Here is a 21941-nt window from a genome sequence, read left to right on the forward strand (position 1 = left end):
ACCGAGCCATCTCTCCAGCCCACATAGTGTACATCTGGCTCCCTGTGAATAGGCCCAGGCAGACCTGTTATTCTCAAAGCAGGTCCCACACTGTAGTGACTTGCCTGAAGCCTGTTAGAACAGGATCCTGGACACTACCAGAACCTGCTAGATCACACTATGGGTAGGAACTGGCCCTTGCCCCGCCCACGGAAGACGCACACCGGAGTAGGAACTGTGATGCTGACAGTGGAGTGTGGACTTTGGGAAGTGTACCCATGCCTCTGTTCCTCGTGACCAGGGTTGCACACGTGTGCCCAGGACTCACACATCTGCCCACATACAACCTTTCAGCAAAGGAGTGGAGTCACGGACCTGTGCCTTTGCGTGTGCACGCACAATGTATGGTAGGCATGCGTGCACACAGCTGCATTTGGGTGCCTGCCCAGGTCGTGAGTGTACAGGGTCCTGAAGCCCAGGGGAGCCAGCCTGGGTGACTGACGGCCACCTACATTTGTGCTTCACAGAAGAAGCTGTGAATGAGGTAAAGCGCCAGGCGATGTCCGAACTCCAGAAAGCTGTGTCTGACGCAGAGCGCAAGGCCCATGAACTCATCACCACAGAGCGAGCCAAGATGGAGCGAGCCCTGGCTGAGGCCAAGCGACAGGCCTCGGAGGACGCCCTGACTGCCATCAACCAGCAAGAGGACTCCAGCGAGGTAGGGCTACCGAGTGCCAGGCGCGCTGTTGTCTGTGGGCTGACCAGACCTGGGTTGGAACCCCACGCTCGCACAACCTCTAGGTCTCCATGAGCTCTCTGCTCTCAGTGGCTATCACTGTCACAGGTACCATGAGCAAGTATGCAGTCCGGTCAGCTCTGACTGTCCATAAATATGGAGACACGTGAGGCCTGGTAAGGTGTCCCTCAGGCCTTCCCAACCTGCAGGGGCAGTAACTGAAGGTCCAGAGAGTAATGGCTTCTCTGGGGTCTGACATCCCACCAAAGCCCGTTGATGTCAAACCCTCGGTTCCTTACCATGTGAACGCAAGAGGTTCAGGACCCCGGGCTCTGCCTCAGTTTCTGGCATGCAGGCAGATGCTCAGTGGCCAGGAAGAAGAGAGCCATGGGGTCTGACCTTGTGAGCCTGGATGTCTGAGCACGGAACTCCATCCAGCAGGGCGGGTGAAGGAAGACTTTCTGAAGACTTTCCTCTGCTCCAAAAGTTTGGTTGGCAGGACATCAGAGAAAAAGGAAAAGCCATTTTGGGAAAAGTCATTCGTAGGTTGCCTTTTAAAAGGGCCAGGTCGGGCGGTGGCGGCGCACACCTTTAATCCCAGCACTTGGGAGGCAGAGGCAGAGGCAGGTGAATTTCTGAGTTTGAGGCCAGCCTAGTCTACAGAGTGAGTTCTAGGACAGCCAGGGCTATACAGAGAAACCCTGTCTTGAAAAAAAAGAAGGGCCAACTCAGGCTGGAGAGATGGCTCAGCAGTTAAGAGCACTGACTGCTCTTCTAAAGGTCCTAAGTTCAAATCCCAGCAACCACATGGTAGCTCACAACCATCTGTAATAAAATCGGATGCCCTTTTCTGGAGAGTCTGAAGACAGCTACAGTGTACTTAGATATAACAATAACTAAATCTATCAACAAAAGAAAGAAAGAAGAAGGGCGAGGTCTCCGACATTGGACAAACAAAGCCCAATTCATTAGCCAATGAGAGACCCTCTTTTATAATAAGGTTGACAGTGCTCAGGAATAATATCAGATATTGTCCTCAGTCCTCCACATGTACATATATATGTATATATCTATGTACTCATGTGCACATGCACACAAACATACAAACATACACAGGATCAGGATCTCAGAGCTGTCATGAGATGGGCAAGGAGCCAGGCAGAGTACTGGGTATTTGGAGGTGAGGATAGCACCTCACTAGCTGTGATGACCGAGCAGACCTGGGGAAGGGGCCGAAAGAGCCATCCTGGGGGTGGGGGGGACAGCAAGGCCTTTGTGAGGACAGCTGGCAGTGGTGAGGCCAGAGACTTTAGAAGTGGACTTTGACTCCTGAAGCAGTGACAACCTCCCAGCTCCATGGCCCTGCCACCTTCCAGGGATCTCTAGCCATCCCCTCAGAGAAATACAGTCAGAAAGGGAATCCGGTCCATGGCCCTCTCCTCCCACAGGGACTGCTCGATAGCTCAGTTACCTCCAGGGGCCTTGAGTTCTTTCCCCCCCACCCCCCGCCCCGGGTCTTGGCAGCTGGGGGTGGATGCATAGCTCTCCCCTGCAAAACATACCCACCTGCACACACACACACACACCCCTGCACACACACACTCGCATACACACACATGCATGTTCCTTTTCATCAGTGGGCAGGTTATCTGCACACACGCGGTCCGTCCTATTCTGACCATCTCCTTTGCCCCCTCCACATCCAGAGCTGCTGGAACTGCGGGCGCAAGGCCAGTGAGACTTGCAGTGGCTGTAATGCCGCACGCTACTGCGGGTCCTTCTGTCAGCACAAGGACTGGGAGAAACACCATCATGTGTGTGGCCAGAGTCTGCAAGGCCCCGCAGCTGCAGTAGCTGACCCACTGCCTGGACAGCCTGATGCCACTGCCAGCCCCAGCGAAGCCGGCTCAGCAGGACCCTCTCGTCCCTGCTCTCCAGGCCCACCGGGCCCACTGGACGCTGCTGTGCCCCGCTGACCTCCAGATCTGACACCCAGCCCATGGACGCAATGCCCTGCCAACCTCCTGGCCCCACCGTGGCCCACCAGTTGCCTGGAGCTGGCCGTGGGGGGCCACTGCTGCTACTGCTTCTCTCCAACAAAACCGCAACCATGCTGTCCCAGACCGGGTCTGCCGGGGCCTCTGCAGCCTCCCTCGTCGCAGCACCCTCAGAGAGCACCGCACAGCTGCAGACGGCGGCACCTGCAGGAGTGCAGCCAGCTCCGCCGCTGTCTGTCCCCTCTGTTTGTCTCTCTGTGTCCGTCCGTCTAGCTTTCTATGACTGCCTGTCTTTCTGTGTCTCTTGATGTCTTTGTCTCCTGCTGTTTCCTTGACTCTCCTGTGTCTCTGTCTTTGTAAAGTCCACATGGTTTCTCTGTCAGCAGAGAAACCTAATTGGTGGCTTTTATTTTCCATGAAGAACTCTTGGAAATTTTGTTTTGTTTTGTTGGGCAAACAAACTACTTAGAAATGGACAAAGAAGACTGTGGGGTCCCCCATTCCTCATGTGTAAGGAAGAAACTGTGATTTTTCCATCCAGAGCTGCTGGATCACCAGCCAGCCCTGGGGGGATCGGCGCGCACACAGCAGAAATAATAAGAACAATTTCAATTTCCAACTCAAGAAGAAGTTTTTGTTTCAGGTTTTATTTCGTTTCTTTAATGTCAAACTCTTTGGCTTTAAGTGAAAAAAAAAAAAGAAAGAAAAAGAAAAAGAAAAAAATCCAAAAAGTTTTTTTTTTTTAAAGCAAAGGAAACATACCTGTAAACTACCTTGCCAGCTAGCCAGCCAAGGATGCCGGACACACCTCGCTCCAAAGGAAACCCAAAAAGCAAACTCAAGAAATCAAAATCCAAAATTTATTTTTATCACTGCCAAAGTATTTTCTTCATGGTCTCTCCACCCTGGGTTGGTTTGGATGTCGGTCTTTGATTTTGGTTTTGATTTTGTCAGGGGGTGTTGGGATACTGGGATGTGGTGGGTTGGGCCAAGAAGAAACCATTTGTTCCTGGCGGACAGCATCCTTGCTGGGCAAAGCAGCCAGCAGCAAAGTCACATGACCCTCAGCACCACATCCAGAAGCCCCAGTCAGTGTGAGCCTGAGAGTCATGCCCGAGGGCTATGTCCATGGGTCCCTCCACGCAAGGGAGACACCACCGTCCGTCCCCACACCTTCCTGGGACTTCTCATAAGTCATTTCCACTTGTGAAAAGAAAAAGTGCTAAAGTGTTCTTCCCAGAGAGAGCACAATTCCTAAATGAAACTGTGACAATCTTTCGGGTTGATTCTTGACTGCTTTTGAGAGCATAAGGAGACGGCGGACGACGCTTTCTCTCTTTTCCCTCCTCTACCTCTCTGCTCTTCCATCCCACCCTACCTCCATCTCGGCCCCGTCACCCGGCCCCCAGTGTCTTGCTGTGGCTACCCTCGTTTCTTTCAAACTTTTACAGAAAAGAAAACAAGAAAAAAGAAAAAGAAAAAAAAAAACCCACAAAAGCCAGCAGCCGCCCGCACCTCACCTGGAAGACTCCAGCCCAGCTGTACATATCCCTGAGTTGTAACCCCAATGTTGGTCTCCGGCCCCGGGGGTGACGGTGATGCTTGCCCACCTCCACTCCAGCCCTTGCCCGCCCTGCCCTCTGCCCGCTCGACTCCCTCAAGGATTCATGGAGGAAATGAAGGAAGAAGGCTCATGCCTGTACCAAACAAAAAGAGACAGCAGACACAGTCCGGGTCTGCACCTCTGTTGTGGCTGCAGCAAGCTGCAGGCCTAGCGTGCAATACAGGGGGATTGCTCCTGAACCCTGGACCCAGGGCGCCCTGCCCAGAGCAAGGCGTGCAGCACGAGTTAATGTGAATGTAAACAGTCTCCACAGAGGTCCCGACCATGGCATCAGTACCGAGGAGATGTTTGCCAAATAAAAAGAAATTAAGACAAAAACCACAGAAGTATGTGAAATTTAGGAAACACTTTGGAAGGAATCTGAGCTGTGGTCCTATGGGCTTGTTCGGTGGCTGGTATTTCTTCACAATTGTATACTCATTCTTTAACAGAACATTCTATGGAAGGATCCTGTTAGGCACCATCAACCTGGTGCTACCCTGGAACGGAGCCTGACAGCAGCCCTTGCTCTGAAGGCTGAGGTAGATCTCATTCCCTGGAAGGTTCCTGAGGCCACAGCCCTCCAAGGCCACAGAGATGTATTTTTGTGGGTTTCACGGGAGCCAGGACACAAGGCGGTCTCCCACCCTTCCTTCTAGTGGACAGTCCTCCTGAGTGTCTGCCTGCGAACACTGAGTCTGTGCTGGTAGAGACCCGCCTCCCGTCACCGGGAGCGTCGCTGGATTCCATCCCCAGCTGTGCCCCTTGTCTCTGCTTCCCCTTGGCCCTTCCAGAAGGGCAGGCCAGTGAGCGCTGGCAGGAAAGAGGTCTGGATGATGGGGCGGTGGACGCCATGGTTGTTGGGGGGGAAACAAAGAAATCCAGGCCCTCAGGTTGTGCTTGAGAGCTGTAGTCTCTAGAGGTCTAAGCCAGGAGTCCTGAGGTGGCATCCCTGATGACCTATGTCCCTGGTGTCAGGACTTCAGAGTGCCTGCTCCTACGTGCAGCCATTCTGAGGTAGGTCTCAAAGGGCCGCCAGCTTGCTTTGGTTCATTCAGATACATCCTTTCCTACTCTTACCAGCCTTACCCACTTTTTAGGGAAAAGAGAGCCCACCATAGACAACAAAAACGCTGCCCAGCCAAATTTGTCTCCATGACTCTATATTTAGAGTTCAGCAGAGACCCCATCTATACCCTAGCTGTTGGGAGGAGAGCCCCTCAAGGCAGCTATCAGGCGGCATTCCACCACAGCGAGCCTCTAGTGCATGCGATTTGGCCAGCAATCATAAGACATCAAGGGTGAGAACCTGGCCGTCTGCGTGGCAGAGCTCAGGAGACAAGGCAACTGCAGAACTGCTGGTGGTGAGATGGGACCATGAAGGTTTAGGTGAGGACACCAGCGGCTGGGAGCAGCAGATGAGAGTCCAAGGTATATCGATGAGGTCACCTGAGGCAGGGTCGCCTGAGGCAGGGGGATGGAGGATAAGGTGGGGTACTGAGCCAGGCACTAAGGCCCTGGCAAAACTGTGAGTGCCTGGCTTGGACTCCAGCTACCCAAAGACCTTATGGCAAAACCAGACAGCCTCCCGGCTGTGGAAGGAACGAGGTCCGTGGGGTTCTTTATTAGGAGGTATACCCTGGGCCACCATAACCACGGCCTGCCCTTGGCTTCAACCTACAGGCTGCCCCGGGTTCTACACAGAGCTGAGTGCGGGGCATGGTACTCCACACCTGACTCCTGCTACCTTCTCCAGTTCACAAACCGTGGACCTAGGAACAGCTAACAGCCAGACCATGCCTCCCGGTAAACCACAGCCAGACATGAGCCAAACCCCCTAGGGGATATGGTGCTCTCTCTCTGTCCCTATCTGTCTCTCTCTCTCTCTCTCTCTCTCTTTCTCTCTCAGAGCCTTGCTTCCCCAAAGTCCCAAATCACAATGCCACTTCCTGTTTTGTGACCAAATCTGAACCAGGAAGGCTGAGTGGGGAGGGCAGGGAGCAGGCAGAGCTCTCCACCCCCCACCCCACCCCCGCCAAGGCCCAGCCCAGATCCCATCTCATGACCTTAGGGCTTCTTGACACAAGTCCTGTCTGTCCCAGCCCTGCCTCAAACCCAGATGGCCTTTCCGTGAGCAAAGTCCTCAGGTCTGCACAGCAGAGGCCGCGTTTCTCATCCCATGTGTGGTCACAGCTGTACAGGAACAGGCTGGATGGTACCACAGCTCAGGTCCCACTGCCTGACAGGTGACAAAGGGAGAAGAGCCCCCCACAGGAGGGCCCAGAAGGATTCAGGCAACAGGGACATCTGTCAGAAGACCCGAGAGGGTCTCTGGTCAGGGAGAAGGCCAAGAATGGGAGGCAGGGCTGTGGGCGGTGTTATCTTGGGGCCATGGTGGGCCAAGATCAGGATGGGCCCCAAAGTTCTCATTTAGTTTTTCCAAATAAACCATTTGGCTGACACCAAAGTATCATCGCTGGCATCCATCTGTCTACTCTGGTACTCCTCAGCCTAACCACATGGATAGATCAACGCTTTCCTGAGCTCCTCCTTCTGACTTGCACAGCCATCTTCCCATGAGCCCTTTTTCCTCCGCCCATTCGTTAACCCCTGCCTGCCCTTCCAGCCAACTCCCCCCACCCCGCCCCTTCCCCACCTGTCCTTCCAGCACCCCCATACCCCCACCCCCACCCTCACCTCCTTCTATCTACCTTGACCCATTGGCAAATCCATCTGTCCACCTGCCCATGGTTCCATCCAAACTGTCTCCACCCACCACCCCACCATCCCATTCTTTTATTTTTTTTTCTCTGTGTAGCCCTGGCTGTCCTGGAACTCACTCTATAGACTAGGCTGTCCTGGAACTCAGAAATCCGCCTGCCTCTGCCTCCCAGAGTGCTGGGATTACAGGCGTCGCCACACCGCCCGGCTCCACCATCCCATTCATATATCCATATGCTTTCCGTCCCCACGCATACAACCATCCCCAGGCCCGTGTTCCCTATCATCTCCGTGAGAATGTACTCACAGTTCTGTCATCTCCCTCAATGTACCAAAGACACCAGGTCCTCCCAAGCCCCCCACTCTGCTTGCCCTAAATTGCCCAGGGCTGCTCTGGGAATACCTACCTACCCCTGAGGCAACAGACATCTCCCACCCCACGGCATGCTGCCCCACCATGGTGTCCAGACACCTCTAGAGGTACGGGTTCTTACGTAGGCATTATGCCAGCTGTGATACATCTGGAGCTGCTTGGGGAGAGGAGGGAGTAAGAACTGTGCTGGGGACGGGTCTGCACACCTGCTCACAAGCCCCGGAAGGCTGTGTTGGGCAGCGTGTTCCCTGAAAGTAGAGCAGAGCTTGTTTCCAGAGGAGGGATCTCTGAAGAGGAGAGCAAACCAGGGCCGGCCTCCCTTGAGACAGGGGTGCTTGGTCCCCTGTGGCCCTGGACTCTTGAGCACTGTTTACTGTTCCCATCTTCTGTTAGGATCTCAGGGGGCTCAGAGATGGACTGGTTCAGCCTGCCCCTAATAACCCACTGATGGTAAGGAGTGTTGGCTGGTGTCTGGGGCCACCCCCAAGCTCCCCCATTAACTCACTGCTCATCCTGAAGCTCCTACTGTGTAGGGAAGCTTCTGAAATGAGGCTGGGGAGAGACCACTGGGTTACCATCCTGCTGGCAAGAGTAAAAGGAGATAGGGAGAGAAATCTGAGGCGAGTCAGGCTCAGAGGAACCGTCTATTCTGGAGACAGCTCACAGACAAAGCCCAGGACAGTCAACCAAGAACTCGCACAAGTCCCCAAATCCTAGAAACCTCTGTCTTGTGTTCTGTTCCTTTTCCTTCAGTTCAGCTGGCCCTTAGGGGACCAAGCCAGACTGGGAGATAGGAATGCAGCATCTGACCCCAACTATGGCCCGTTCATCACACCCTCCGGCTCCCAACCCAGACAAGAGGCCCAGCAGCCCTCAGCTCACACCTCATCTGGGGTGGGCACAGCAACACACAGCCTGTGGGAGCCTCGGCTTCTCCCCCTACAGGAGCTGGAAGGAGAGCACTGGGTGTTTTGTTCATGAAACGCTGTGTTCCATGGCCGTGCACATCTGGGTGCTGTGTCTCGCCACCCACCGCTATCCACTGCTGTCCTATATGTTTGCCCCATGGGCCACGGATGCGGTGATCAGGTTAATTACATCTGTGTAATAAAGTAAGTGTTTGCTATGCCGGCTCTGCTGCTCCTCCAGATCATTGCACACGCCGGATCGCCGTTCAAAGCCCTGAGGCACAGACAAGGGTAGTTGGGGTTGCACCCCGGACATGGTTGCTTGCTTGTACCAGAGAAGACGGGGCAGACAGAGGAGGGGAACTTCAGGTCCTTGTGATGCTGCTATATCCTTGGCAAATGGGGTCCATCTTGGACCTTAGCCTTAGGGAGTTCTGGAAAAATCTTGGACCCTCAAAATGACCCTGAGTTTCCAGGGCCTGACCTATAGCTTACTGCTGGGGCCAAGTTCTTCGAGCTGTCCATGCGAGGGAGATGGTGAGACCTGGCTGAGAAGACTAGCGAAGGCTTGAGAGACACTGAGGGCTTGGTGGAGACACTGGGTCTGAGAGAACACTGAGGGGACACTGGGAGCCTCAGAGCGGCTCAGCAGAAAGACCCTTCTCTCACTCAGTCTGCTCCCGTGGCAGCTATGTCCTGGCTAAAGGGAAGCCCCTCTAGAGCCAGACGCCGGTCATAGTGCTTCAGACTGCACCAGTAGATGTCTGGAGGAAGCGACTGTCATTGATACTGTCCCAGCTTGGGACATGGTGTATTTTTGAGGGCATCGTTGGGAAAGGCCAGCATCGGGGTAAGCTGTCCCTAGGCCAGGCGCCTGGCTGGAGCCCCACTGGGCCTGGTGTGTCAGCGATCTCAGGATAGCACGGAGGGTGACAGGCTTTTTCCACTGCAGACACTGAGCTCAGAGGGGAGACTGGCCAGGGCCTGAGCTCCGTCCAGACGGTCTCGGCCTGGGAACAGCCATGTCCTCCTGCCTTCCACATGGACAGACAGGAAGGATCCAGGCAGGACCCCAGCAGAGCTCCATACAGAGAGGGGAGGACATGCAGGAGGACAGCAGAGGCCACTTGTCTGTCCCTGTCCAGCCCGTCCTGGTCTCCGTGGAGATGTGGATACTGCCCCTAGCAGCTCTGGTCTGTCAGGAAAAACCTAGGGAAGTAACTGAAGCAGGGCTGGGTAGGCCAGTGGCCACTCAGTCTCTACATCTCGGGTCACGTGACTGGTCTCTACTCAGACTACTTTATCTCTGGTCATGTGACTTCCACAGAGTCCTTCCTTCCTTTATAAGGCATGGAACCCAGTTTTTATTACTTTTGAGTTGTTTATGAATGACCACACTCTGGGTCCCAAGGTGGCCTTGAACTTGTGATCTTCCTGCCCCAGTCCTGAGTGTAAGCCATGCCATGAAGAGTGATAGTTTTCAGCCACCTTGGAGAATAGAATGGGTACATGAGGGGTCAGGCTAGGGTCAGAAGCCCACAGTTTCCCGGGGCTGCACCAGTCACAGCTGTTCCTGCCTCAGCCTCCCAACCCCTCTGCCAATCCCAGGATGTGGGGAATGTCGGCCACCAGACTCCACTTACAATGTAGCTAAACCCATCAAACTAAACCCATCCCCTACCTGAGCCCAGATTCTCAGAGAGACCCTATTGCCTAGCCTGTGGGCAGGGGTCACAGAAGTGCGCCTGTGAACCTGAGGATACGGAATCACCAGAAATTCCCCGTGGAGACCTCTTAGGCTCGGGGTAACACACACAGCTGACCCTGAGGCTCTGCAGGGTAGCCTCAAGAAGCATCAGTGTCCGTGACTAGCCAAAAGCCAGCAATGTGCTTCTAGATCTGCCCCTCTGCCGGAAGCCCCAGGAGGAAGTCAGTGGATGCAGGCTGGCCCGGCCCCGCGGCAGTCCTGGGGGGTTAGGGCGAGAGGCAACCGCTGACCAGGGCTGGAAACTGCTGGGCCTGCCGGCACCGCCAAGTAGCTGTCACCCAATTAGTACATGTCTGTCTGAGCCTTCCTTGTGGCGACAGGAACCATCCAGCTAGTGCCCTGAGTGGAACTGGAAGGGAGGAGTCTTTGAGAAACTCCGCGTTAGAATATGGAACTCTGCCCTGGATGATCCCAGGCCTGAGCCCTCTGGGAAGGGGGGAGCAGCTTGCTCAAACTGACCCTGTGTATCCAGATGCCCACAGTGCCACCTCTCCCTGAAATCTGTCCTTTTCATAGGACAATTAGGTGACTTGAATTAGAGCCGGTTATCAGTTAGGTTCTACTGTCAGAGCAGTGGTGAGGGCGTGCGGCATGTGCCAAGGGGCAGGCAGACCCCAGGAAGCTCACAGCGTAGTGGCGCTCATATGAGTAAGGCCCTGCCCACCCTGCTTTGGACTCACCCACCCTTCCCTGAGTGTTTCCAGGATGCAGCTGGTGAGGAGAACAGAGAGGAGATCTATGACCTTTGACCCCTCTGGTCAGTAGCCTAGCCCAAACATGGCGGCCTGGGGAGTGCTTTAATCTTTAGTGCTTCAGTGAGAGCAGCTGGTCAGGGGGAGGACTTAAAAGGGCCGGCCCCGGGGGCCACAGCTGTGGAGGTGAGCAGACCCGGAGAGGCGAGGTTCGCCCGGCCTGCTCTCCCTGCGGACCCATGTGGCCTTACCTGAGCAATGAGCTCTTCCCACCCCCCACTGAAGCCTGGCTCCAGACGGTCTCCTCAGATCCTGAGGCCCAAGGCTGGGGGGCCTGGGGTGGGACCGAAAAGACCTCTTTGGCGCCAAGTGCTGGAAGTGAGAAGGGAGCAGAGGAAAATGAAGATGCGGCCTTCCTGCTCTCCCTGCTGGAGCCAGAGAACCTGGGCAAGTCCCCAGCATACAACCAGGTAGCACCCGTCACAACCCGTGGAGGAAGGTGTGGACCTGGGCATGGAGGAAGGGCCACAGCTGACAGGAGGTGAAGGGGCCTTTCTGGCTAGGGCCAGGAGAGGTGTGAGGGGCTTCTGGGGCCTTAGCTCCTAGCCCTGGACTGTGGCTACAGGAAGAGCAGGGTGATCTAAGTTCTCCCCTGATAGCGATGGTTGTCTGCTGCGGCTGGCCGGCTGGCCACACCCGCCCTCTGCTCTGGAGGGGCCTGCGGGCCACCTCGAGCTTACTGTGGGGTGGTCAACAGGAACTGGAGGCCATCAGGCTGAAGCTGTGGGCCATGGAGCACACCGAGGCCCTGCCAGAGCCGCCCTGTGTGCAGAGAAAGGCCACAGAGGAGGAGAGGGCTGATGTCAGACAGCTACTGAGCCCCAACGCCGCAGGTAGGAACCTGGGGCTCCTGCTGACCCTGCAGGTAGGAACCTGGGGCTCCTGCTGACCTGCCTGCTTTCAGTGGGAAAGCCCTTGGCATGCGCTCCATAGGAGGACTATTGAGGGGACATTCTGGATCACACCCACAATCCACAGTGTGACCTTGGGAGCCTGGGTGACCTTCCTCGGGGTCACCTTCCCCGGGCTCACGAGGAATGTGGTCCCCTCTCCGTACAGGCTGCTGTTTCTCCAGGATCTCCAAGGAAAATGTGGAGGCTGACCACAGATCTGTCTATGTAGGCAATGTGAGTAGAAGGGGGCGGGGCGGGCAGGGCGGGGTGGTCACAGCCCCACTCCCGTACCTGCCCCCAATCAGAGCATTTAGCTGGGCAGGCCCCTCAGTGACTGCCCTGGGCGGGGCTGGCTAGGCGTCTGGGAGATCTGGTGCAGAAGGAAGGTAAAACCCACAGGGCCGAAGAGCGCCCAGGCCTTGGCTGTTCAGTCAGCTGAAAGCGAGGTCAAGCACTGACCTTGGGTTGTTCAGCATGAGCTGAAATTAGTAGTCCTGTGAGGTCTCCCGCCTTTAATGGGCCACACACCTGGCATGAGCTAATACCTGGAGCCAACCAGCTGTCCACAGAGGAAACACTTATCTGTCTCTCAGCACTAACCCCTGAGCAGGAGTGGATAAAGCCTCAGCCCATGCCCAGCCAGAGGCCAGCCAACCCTAGGGGTCCCTCCAGCCCCTTTCTGCCACAACCGACCACCTCAGCAGGAGGTAGACGCGGAGGGCTCAGCACTTACACCAGATGCCCTTTCCGAGAGCAGGTGGATTATGGTGGTTCAGCTGCAGAGCTGGAGGCCTACTTCAGCCCCTGTGGGGAGATTCACCGGGTCACTATCCTGTGCGACAAGTTCTCTGGACACCCCAAGGGGTCAGTGTGGGGCTATGGGGGCTGGGCGGGGCGGGTGGGGCTGGCCGCTCACTCCTTGCCTCATTATTCGCCACCTCTCCCCTCCTCCAGCTATGCATATGTAGAGTTTGCTTCGCAGAGCTCTGTCAAGGCTGCTGTGGGGCTGGATGAGAGCACCTTCCGAGGTCGGGTCATCAAGGTAGGTTTCCCCAGGTGTCACCTGTGGGCCACCACCGAGCTTTGCACGCTAACTCACGAATCCTTCAACAGGCTCGGAGAGGTTGGAGTGCCTGCCTTAGGATCCATAATCCTTTGGGCATCTTAGCTGGGTGGGCACTGATTAGTTAGGGAAGTGATGGAAACTCATCGGACCCAGGGCGGAGCTTGGTGTGGGGCGGAGCCTGCGGGAACAGGCCAGATTGATCAGCTGGAAGACAGTGGCCGTACCCAGTATGTCATGTGACCACAGTTGCATCCAAGCGAAGGTGGAGATGTTATTTCAGTCTAAATGATATCACAAAGTCAGGAACCCCAAGCCCTGGTCTCAGCCTGGGCCCTGGCTTCATGCCACCCTGGCAAGAAGGGTGCAGAACAGTGTCTTGGACCATGGCATGGATTCCGTCCAGGTACTTCCCAAAAGAACGAACTTCCCAGGAATCAGCTCCACAGACCGTGGTGGGCTGCGGACACACTCGGGCAGCAGGGCCGCCTTCCTGCACGGTAGCCTCCATCGAAAACCTCGGTTAAGACCCCGTGGACAGAGCCGGTGAGTGGGCCCAAGTGGGAGTCTGAGTCTGGAGATCTGAGCAGCAAGGTTCTTGGAGCCTGGCCCTGATGCTGGCTGGAGCCGGTCTGCACAGTGTCAGCTAAGGGAAGACTATTGTGCCTCACATGAGCCTTAACTGGCCAGGGCACTTGGCAAGGGGCTGAGGGGAGGGTGGACTGGTGGTTTTTAGCAGCCTGAGCAGGCTCTGTGTAACCTCCCTGCCTGGGAGGGCTACTTCTTTCTGGGCACTGGAACTCTGCAGGTGACAAGCAGGTGACAAGGTGGTGGGATCCTCAGAGGGCTCCTCTAGCCTGAGGCATAGGCTAACCAGTACAAACAAGGCTGTAGCTCAGCCCACGGGCCACGTGTGACAAATTCTAGCCCCAGGCATCTCCCCTTCTCTGGAGCCACCCTCTCAGGAAAGCAAGGAGCCCAAGAAAGTGTCCCCAGTGTCCCCAACAGTTCCTGGGCAGCGTGGTGGTAACTTTAACCCTTGCCCTGATGTCTCCAAGCCTCTCCCCTCTGAAGGCAACTGAGCTGCCTCTGTTCTCTCCCCACACCACCCCCACCCCTCTGCAGGGACCATGGACGAGCCTCACCGTGGTTCTCACCATACTGAAAGGACAGCCCAGTTTTTAAAAGTGTGAGCCAGGAGATGGGTTAGGAGTAAACTGCTGTCTCTCCACTTACTCCAGACGGGTCTTCAAGCCTGGCAACCCACAGGGGCCTTTGAAGGTGCCTAGATCACCAGGTCCCAGTGGGAAGGCACTGGGCTGGGAGATTCGGAGGGGAGGAGGCGGCTCAGGGTATGCTGGGATTGGCATACTCAAGTACTTTTAAAGAAAAATAGACATGCGTGTTAATAGTAAAACATAAATTATTAAACTTGAATATATTTTAAAAGCATGTAACCAGTCTCATTTCTTGATTCGCCCTCAGGTACAGGTTTGCCTTGCCCCTCTCTGCAGGGCTCCCCACACAGAGGGTGGTAATGGGAGATAGCACGAGTCCAGAAGAGGGGGCTCTGGCTCGGCCTTCTGAGTCAACAAAACCTGAGCAAGATTCCACCCCCGCCATTCTTCCTTCATGCCCCACATTGGCTCTCTAGATACACCAGCGCTTCACGTCCATCCTGCCCGGAAGTTATCTGTGCTAGTCAGTTCGAGAAGCAAAAGTGGGGCCTCAGCGCGGAACTGTGTGTGTGTGTGTGTGAGAGAGAGAGAGAGAGAGAGAGAGAGAGAGAGAGAGAGAGAGTGTGTCTGTGCCTGTAAATGTGTGGGAGTGTATTTGTGTCTGAGTATGTGTGTCTGAGTGTGTTCGTATGTCTGTGTCTATAAATGTATTTGTGTGTATCTGTTCATGTGTGTCTGAGTGTCTGTGTGTGTATTTGTATCTGTGTGTCTGAGTATATGTGTGTGTGAATATGTGTTTCTGTGTGTGTGTTTGTGAATGTATTTGTGTGTGTGTGTGTATCTGGCAACGACAGGCCACCCTGCTCTGCCACTGTCCTCAGGAAGAGAGCTGGTCAGGCCCAGGTCTGCCAGTTCACACAGTCGTCCGCACTTACCACCTTGCCGTACGTCAACGCCATTCTTTGAGCATCAGTAGAGCTGCCATGTAGGCCCTGCCCCCAGCACCAGGAGACCCCTCTGAGAACAGCCGCGCCCTTTACTAGGCTCCATCAAGGCCTGATCTCCCCAAGGCATTCTCACATGTCCCCTGTCCTCAGTGGATAGTTCGAGGCCAGCCTGGTCTACAGAGTGAGTTCCAGGACAGCCAGGGCTACACAGTTCATTAAGCTCCTATCATCCCAATCACAACTACACCAGGACATCCCAGACTGCCTGTGGACCACACATCCCACAGCAGGTGAGCCGGAGCCTGAACTCCAGAGCCTGAGCTGAGGTTTGTAATGAGTCGCTGCAGCTCCAGGAGCTGGCCAAGCCTGGAGTAGATTCTCTCTGGGCGTACAGGAGGTAGCCCTGCTTCGTTCTGTCCCGACCAGCCGGGAGTGACTGCCACCCGGTGGGCAGATGGTGAACAGCAAATTGGCCCCAGGGTGGCCTTGCAGGAAGAGGTGGGAGGATTTCCCCAGTATCAAAGTGACCTGGCAGAGCTCCCGGACAAAGGTGACACCTGCTCCTTCACATTCCAGCGTCAGGACTTCCACACCCCTGGCCCCTGTCTCCTGGCAGGGTATTTGCTCCTGAGCCTTGGGCACCTCCCACCCAGGGGATGGTTTTAGTCTTGACGTCATTGCAGACAGCTCAGTAACTCCTGGTCCTCTTCTGAGATATATACATACATACACACACACACGCACACACACACACACGTGTGTGTGTGTGTGTGTGTGTGTGTGTGTGTGTGCGTGTGTATATAATATACATGTGCCTATATAATATATACATATGTATTATATATACAATATATGTATATATTATATATACATATATTTATATCTATTTCTCTTCTTGGGAAGGGCCCGGGAGACCTTCCTTTCTATGAACCTGGTCTGTCTGAGCCAAGGATAGAAGGCTGAGGTACAAACACCCCTCAGCACAGCATCTGCACAGTAGTGAGAACCCCACCAGCCCCGCAGCCTCTGCCATGCGCATTGTTAGCATCAATCCATAGCTTCCTCTTCCACAGAGTAGGGCAGCCAAACACACCTGGACCCAGGTTTGTAGAAGGACAGTACCAGAAGGGAAGACGGGCAGCAAATCACAAGCTAACCAGAGCCACCATCCTGGCCCCGGGGTGGACAGCCTGCCTCACGACAGGCAGGTGGTGGCCATGGTCACCGAGGACCACCTCAGGATGAGGTTCACCTGCAAGTCTGATGCCCACAGGCAAGCAGAGCACGGTAGAAGCCTTTGTCTGCTAGAGCGTGATAGAAGACTCATAAGGCACACACACGATACATTGCACATCATCTGTCAGAAAACCCAAACAGGAGAGAGCTGTTTTATTGCCTCACATAGGAAGGGCTGACGTGAGCCGTCCAGGACTGGCCCCTCAGCTGGGACTCCGGCTCCTTTCTGCTCCGTCCTCATGTCTGCAAGTCCTCATCTCCATGCTCTCAAGAGGGAGGCATCGCCCATGTCAGGAAGAAAGCAGAGCGCCCTGAGTGTTGTACACATGGGCCGGCCTACTGCTAAGGTCTCTCTCCTGCAGGCTTCCCAGTGCCACCCTTCAGTGCCTGCCCCGGGGTGAAGGGGGGAACAAATGGCATTTAGCCAAGTTTCTCCAGTAAACCTGAGGCTCTGTCTGGGAGGAGGGGAGAGAGGGGTACTGGACAGCAAGGCGCGATTCCCAGTGCAGCTAATAGGAAGAGTGACCTCCCTTAAAAACTCAAGATCCCGCGGTGGAGGCGCACGCCTTCACGCCTTTAATCCCAGCACTTGGGAGGCAGAGGTAGGCAGATTTCTGAGTTCGAGGCCAGCCTGGTCTACAGAGTTCCAGGACAGCCAGGGCTACACAGAGAAACCCTGTCTAGGAAAAAAAAAAAAAAAAAAACCCTCAAGATCCGGAGATTCCACCTGACTGGTGCTGCTTCCTCCCTTGCCAAGCCCAACCTCCTGCTAAAGCCTTTGACCAAGCACATCTGGGCTCCGTCCACGCCAGTCCAGTCGGCTGCGTGTTGAACTTCTCAAAGCGACTTCATTTGCTGCTTTCATTGATTAGGTGGGTGGTCTGGCGGCTCACTGCATTTTGTAATAACCTCGTGCTCTTGGGAAGAAGCCCCGAGATGCACAGACATGAACTCTCCTGCTCCACCCAGCTCGTGTGGACAAGTCCCAGCCTGCTGGGCCCAGGCATGAGATACTCTATGGGGAGGGGGAGGTCCTTGGCTGAGGACTTGGGGAAGCCAGAGACTCTGAAGACAGCATGGAGCCATGACAACTAAAGGGGACTCAGGCTCAGGACAGGTCCTCTTGGCCTCTGCCTCTCCCAGGACACACAGTGTTAGCTACACCATCCAGTGGCGCCACCTCCACACAGCACAGGACCTCTGACCTGAGGAGAGCCTGGTTTGTCCTCGGGGATGAATGGCCTAGGGGCAGCACTGGGGGACCTTGCCACTCTCCATGCTCACAGACGCATGCCCACAGAAAGGCTCCTGGCACATGGGAAGCGTTCCGTCCTTCATCACCTCCTGAAGCTAGCACTGGGCTAACACCAGCGATGAATGGTAGGTCCAGAGCGCTGGGGGCCCTTGCCCAGGAAGGAAGGTGTGTGTCTGTCCGGACGCCTTGGACGCCTCTGTTCTCTGAAGCTGGCTCTAGGCTCCCCATACCCTGCCCCCTTCTGGACCACCCACCTGCTCAGACAATGGAGGCCCACAGCTGCCTACACACAGCATCCTCCCTCACAACACCCGGCTGCGGTCACAGCCCCTACATCGCTCCAGACTGGCTAGCAGGTCCTCAGCTGAGCCCTCTCTGCTGACACAGGACAAAGTGGATCTCATCTTGTGCGGCCTTTAGTAGAAAGGCACAGGACACACAGCCCTGCCCACAGGTTACACTCAGGGAGCAGACAGGGAATAAATAAGTATCATCCGACAGGGGTGAACACAGGTTTCTCTTCCAAATGACTGGGGCAGAGGTCCCCGCTCAGCACACCTGGACCATCATCGATGTTACCATGGTATCAAAGGCCCTGGGAAAAGAAGCCAGATTTAGAACAGGACAGGCTATGGCCTTGCACAACCAGATCCTCAGGATTCTGGGACTTATCTAGGGTTCAGGGAATCAGACTGTGTGCCCACCATATTGGGCAGTGACACCCACCTAACTCCACCATCCTACACAGCCACCACAGGTCTATTATTCCAGACTTTCCCCAGCACGTCTCCCACGGTAACGCCCACAGGGGTAGGGGTAAGCAATGAATCCCAGGAGCAGGCAGTGCTGTCTTTGCCCTGCACAGCTCAGGGACCCCTGGATTCTCCATCTTAGGATCTAGGCAGACCTAAAACAATGTCTCAGTCAAAGGAAGGTGCCGCTAAAGAGCCTACTGGAGCCACCTGTCAGCTGAAAGCAGCTCCCCGGGGGACAGTCCTTGAAAAAGAAAATTCTGGAAGCAGGTTTGTAGAGCCGTCATATGAAGTCCCTGCCTCCTGAAGACACACCTGCATGAGGGCCGTCCAGCTGGAAGGGAGGCACCCAAGCCAACACAAAAGGCACACCAAGCTCCAGCAGGAGGACATTGCCTCCGTAAAGGGTATGGCCACTGCATGAGCCCTTGCTGAGCCTTCTGTAGGTCCTCAAGTACCCAAAGACACACCCAGGGGATCACATGGGTGAGCTTTGGCCAACCTGCCATACACACTAGAGGTCTGTGTCAGTGCCAATACAGAAAAATGGGGCTGGCTGCTTTGAAAAGGCGGCCTTCGGATAAGCACTCCTAACAGGCTCCCTTACTTTCCTAATGACCATGTTATCAAAAAGCAGGCCCCACCTTGACTGGATGCGGTCTCCTGGGTTGTAGAAGGGGTTGCACATCACGTCTGTGTAAGAGTTATGCAGCTTCCGGAACATCTAAAAAAAGAACCGGACACAGTTTAGATGAGCGCGCACGGGCCTGCTGCATTCCCAGTGAGGAAAGGGAAGGGCGAACGCCCACCTCAACCCTCTGCACTTACACTGCGGATCTCATTGTCTCGAAGGGCCGTGTTGGAGGAGTCCACCACCATGACAAATTTCACCTTGGAATTGGTCACATAGCCGTATCTGTGTGGCTGGTTAAAGGAGCAAGCTTTGACACAGAGGCTGTATGACTGCATATCTCACACACACACACACACACACACACCCCACATACACATCACACAACACACACACAAGCTTCGACACAGAGGCTGTATGGCTGTATGACTGCATACGACACACACACACAGGTTGTATGACTGCATACAACACAGACACACACAGACACACACACACAAGCTTCGACACGGAGGCTGTATGACTGCATACGACACACACACACAAGTTGTATGACTGCATACAACACAGACACACACAGACACACACACACACACACAAGCTTCGACACGGAGGCTGTATGACTGCATACGACACACACACAGGTTGTATGACTGCATACAACACAGACATATACACACACTCACACACACACACACACACACACACACACACACACGTGCACATGCGCGAATCACAACCAAGAGCCTGCGAGCTGGGAGAACCTTGGGACCGCTCATTTCAGAGAAGCCCAACAGCTGGAATGGAGGCGGGGCCCAGGCTCAGCAGCAGCCACGCGGGTGTGCGCCTGAACTGGGAATAGCTCAGCCTCTCTCTGCACTGATCCTGGGCCTGGGATCTTAACTTTTGCCAAAGTGTTAGCATGGTGACTCCTACGCCAATCTCACTGGGGATAGGCTACGATTAGTGCCCATGCAAATGTCCTTGGACTCTATGGTCTTAGTAATTCATGCAAAAGGAATGGCCAAGAGTTTACAGTGTCACCTGAGACTGAGCCTAACGACAATATCATGAAACAACTGCCCTTGATTCAAAGTCTGTGGCCTCTAGTGAGCACAGAGAAGCCCGTATCCCCACTAGGTCAACGTGCACCCTCCTGAATCCTTGGCTTTGTTTTTCCCAGTGACTCTTTCAATTAAAAAATCTGTTAGCGTCACCTGCCTGCCTGACCAGCTGAAACGCCCACACTTTCTCTTTGCCAGCATTTCCTCCCAGGCCCCACTCTGGGAGTGTAGGACCGGTGCTGACTCTGCAGGGGTGGATACACCTTGTAGTCCTCGGTTGGGTAGAGCAGGCCCAGGTACAGCTCCCTCTGGTCCACTAGTGCTTTTCCCATGGCCGAGATCTTCTCATCCACCACATCCAGAGACGTGTGCACCATGTAGTGGAACTTGAGCTCATTCTCTGTGGGAGTGCTTCGGATGTACAGGGGGTAATTCTGCAGGAAGAGATGGAGACCCGCCTAGTGAGCTCCGGCTCTGAGGACAATGTCAAAGCACTCCTGAGGTTGTCCTCAGCCTGCCATCGGCTCGACTTCTCTAAGATCCACTGCTTGATGCACTGTGGCAGGCTGTCTTCGGGGGCATAACCTAAGCTAAGGACTGTGCGCTGTCTGCAGAGGGGACTAAGGAGATAGAACTGGGTGGCGTGGCTCTTGCCTGATATGCACAGGGCCCTAAGTCTAATTCCCAGTAGCAAAAAGAAAAACAATATTGGACTAGAGATGTAGCTCGGTGCTGGAGAGCTTGAGTCGCAGCATTGAGCCCCAGTTCTCGCACCTGTACCAGAAAGGAGGAAGAAGAGGAAGAGAGGACGGAAGCAGGAGAGGCGAATGCACAGGGGCAGGAAGTGAGCAGAAAGGACGCCAGAACAGCAACTTTAACACAGCCTAACATACCCTGAGACACCTCTTCCTAGGATCATCTCTGCCTCAACCAACCACCAACACACTCTGTCCCGTCATCCCAACAGCAGGGACACTTGCTAGTTCTTAATGTGCCACACTAGGGCAGTGGTCTGTTTCTCGGTGCTTCGAGCCTCATCTGGAATCTTCGCCTCTACACATCTGACCATCCTAAGCCCACAGTCAAAAGTTCCACTCCTGGCCTCCCTCATTCACATTTCACTCTGTCCAGAAAACCTCCTGGTTTTCTAAAATTGAATGAGTCTCCAAATCGAGACATTTAAACACAGATACTGGACTTCCTCGTGAATTTATCAAAGCAGCAGTTGCTCTTTTAACTGAGTTTTGATTTTGGTGGGCTTATTGGGGGTATAACTCCCTCTTTCATACTGACAGCTACACAGCAGCCTAATCCCTAATGGCAGGTCTCAGGGAAAGTCCGGTAGGTAACAGGCTTCAGACAACAGGATACTGTGGACGTCTGGAGCTGTCTTAGCATCTATAAACAGCTTTCCAGAAAGAAATGGATTATACGTTGGCCAGCAAGGAGATGACAGTTGGAAAGAGAGGATACAAAGGGGAGAGGCACGCTGTCTAGCGGTTTGCAGGCCTTCACAGTGGTTGGAGTAGGAGGGTGCAAAAGGCACGAAGACAAGCACTTGGATTCTACGCTGACTCGAGCCGCGCCAGGCTTATATTTAAATATCACCGGCTGGGTGGCCTGGGGACAGAAAGACCGGACGCAAGAACGCGTAGAGCGAAGGAAGAAAGGCTGCAGCGACCGGCTAAGCTTCCCAGTGGATCTCAAAAAGCCCAGAGGCCTGCAAGCTGGCGGCAGGTACGCGGCGGACGGCTGTCAGCTGTCAGCGAGAGCGAGCAGGAAGGATCCTGATCTGGTTGAGGCTTGGAGCTCAGAGTTGAGAAGATCAAGAGCATGTCTGAAAGGAGGCCCGCCGCCCGCCCCCCGCCGCCCGCCACTCCCAGCTTCACACGCACCTCCTTGGCGATCACCGCGATGCACACCGCCATATTGGCAGGCCGTGCGCCGCATCATGTGACCCGATGGGGGCAGGCCCCGCCCATTCCCCCTCCCGTCATGGATCAGACCCCGCCTCTCTCTATCCTGGCTCCTCCCTGCCCTTCTGGTCCGCCCTTGGTCCCGCCCCTTTCCCATAAGGCCAAACCC

General features: G+C 54.9%; 3 protein-coding genes across 8 annotated transcripts in view; 2 read left to right on the forward strand and 1 right to left on the reverse strand.

Moving 5' to 3' along the window:
• Positions 1 to 3459, forward strand: part of Cbfa2t3 (CBFA2/RUNX1 partner transcriptional co-repressor 3) — a 69999-nt gene extending 66540 nt beyond the window's left edge. For all 6 annotated transcript variants that reach the window (XM_052167248.1, XM_052167250.1, XM_052167249.1 and 3 more), the window contains 2 exons: positions 507 to 697; positions 2422 to 3459. In XM_052167248.1, coding sequence (XP_052023208.1) covers positions 507 to 697; positions 2422 to 2691 — 461 coding nt within the window. In that variant the 3' untranslated portion in view covers positions 2692 to 3459. The remainder of the gene's footprint in view (positions 1 to 506; positions 698 to 2421) is intronic.
• Positions 3460 to 10961: 7502 nt separating this feature from the next.
• Pabpn1l (PABPN1 like, cytoplasmic) lies at positions 10962 to 14223 on the forward strand. The gene is made up of 7 exons (XM_052166724.1): positions 10962 to 11247; positions 11535 to 11670; positions 11897 to 11964; positions 12488 to 12594; positions 12685 to 12772; positions 13200 to 13339; positions 13919 to 14223. Exons 1-7 carry the CDS (start codon positions 11017 to 11019, stop codon positions 13956 to 13958), a joined length of 810 nt encoding a protein of 269 aa, XP_052022684.1. The 5' UTR covers positions 10962 to 11016; the 3' UTR covers positions 13959 to 14223.
• A 3584-nt stretch (positions 14224 to 17807) lies between these two features.
• Positions 17808 to 21830, reverse strand: Trappc2l (trafficking protein particle complex subunit 2L). The gene is made up of 5 exons (XM_052166917.1): positions 21752 to 21830; positions 20118 to 20290; positions 18990 to 19077; positions 18806 to 18885; positions 17808 to 18004 (listed from the first exon to the last, which is right to left on the reverse strand). Exons 1-5 carry the CDS (start codon positions 21782 to 21784, stop codon positions 17959 to 17961), a joined length of 420 nt encoding a protein of 139 aa, XP_052022877.1. The 5' UTR covers positions 21785 to 21830; the 3' UTR covers positions 17808 to 17958.
• Between the last annotated feature and the right edge of the window lie 111 nt (positions 21831 to 21941).

This window comes from Apodemus sylvaticus, chromosome 21 (genome assembly GCF_947179515.1).
Source record: "Apodemus sylvaticus chromosome 21, mApoSyl1.1, whole genome shotgun sequence".
Taxonomy (NCBI): domain Eukaryota; kingdom Metazoa; phylum Chordata; class Mammalia; order Rodentia; family Muridae; genus Apodemus; species Apodemus sylvaticus.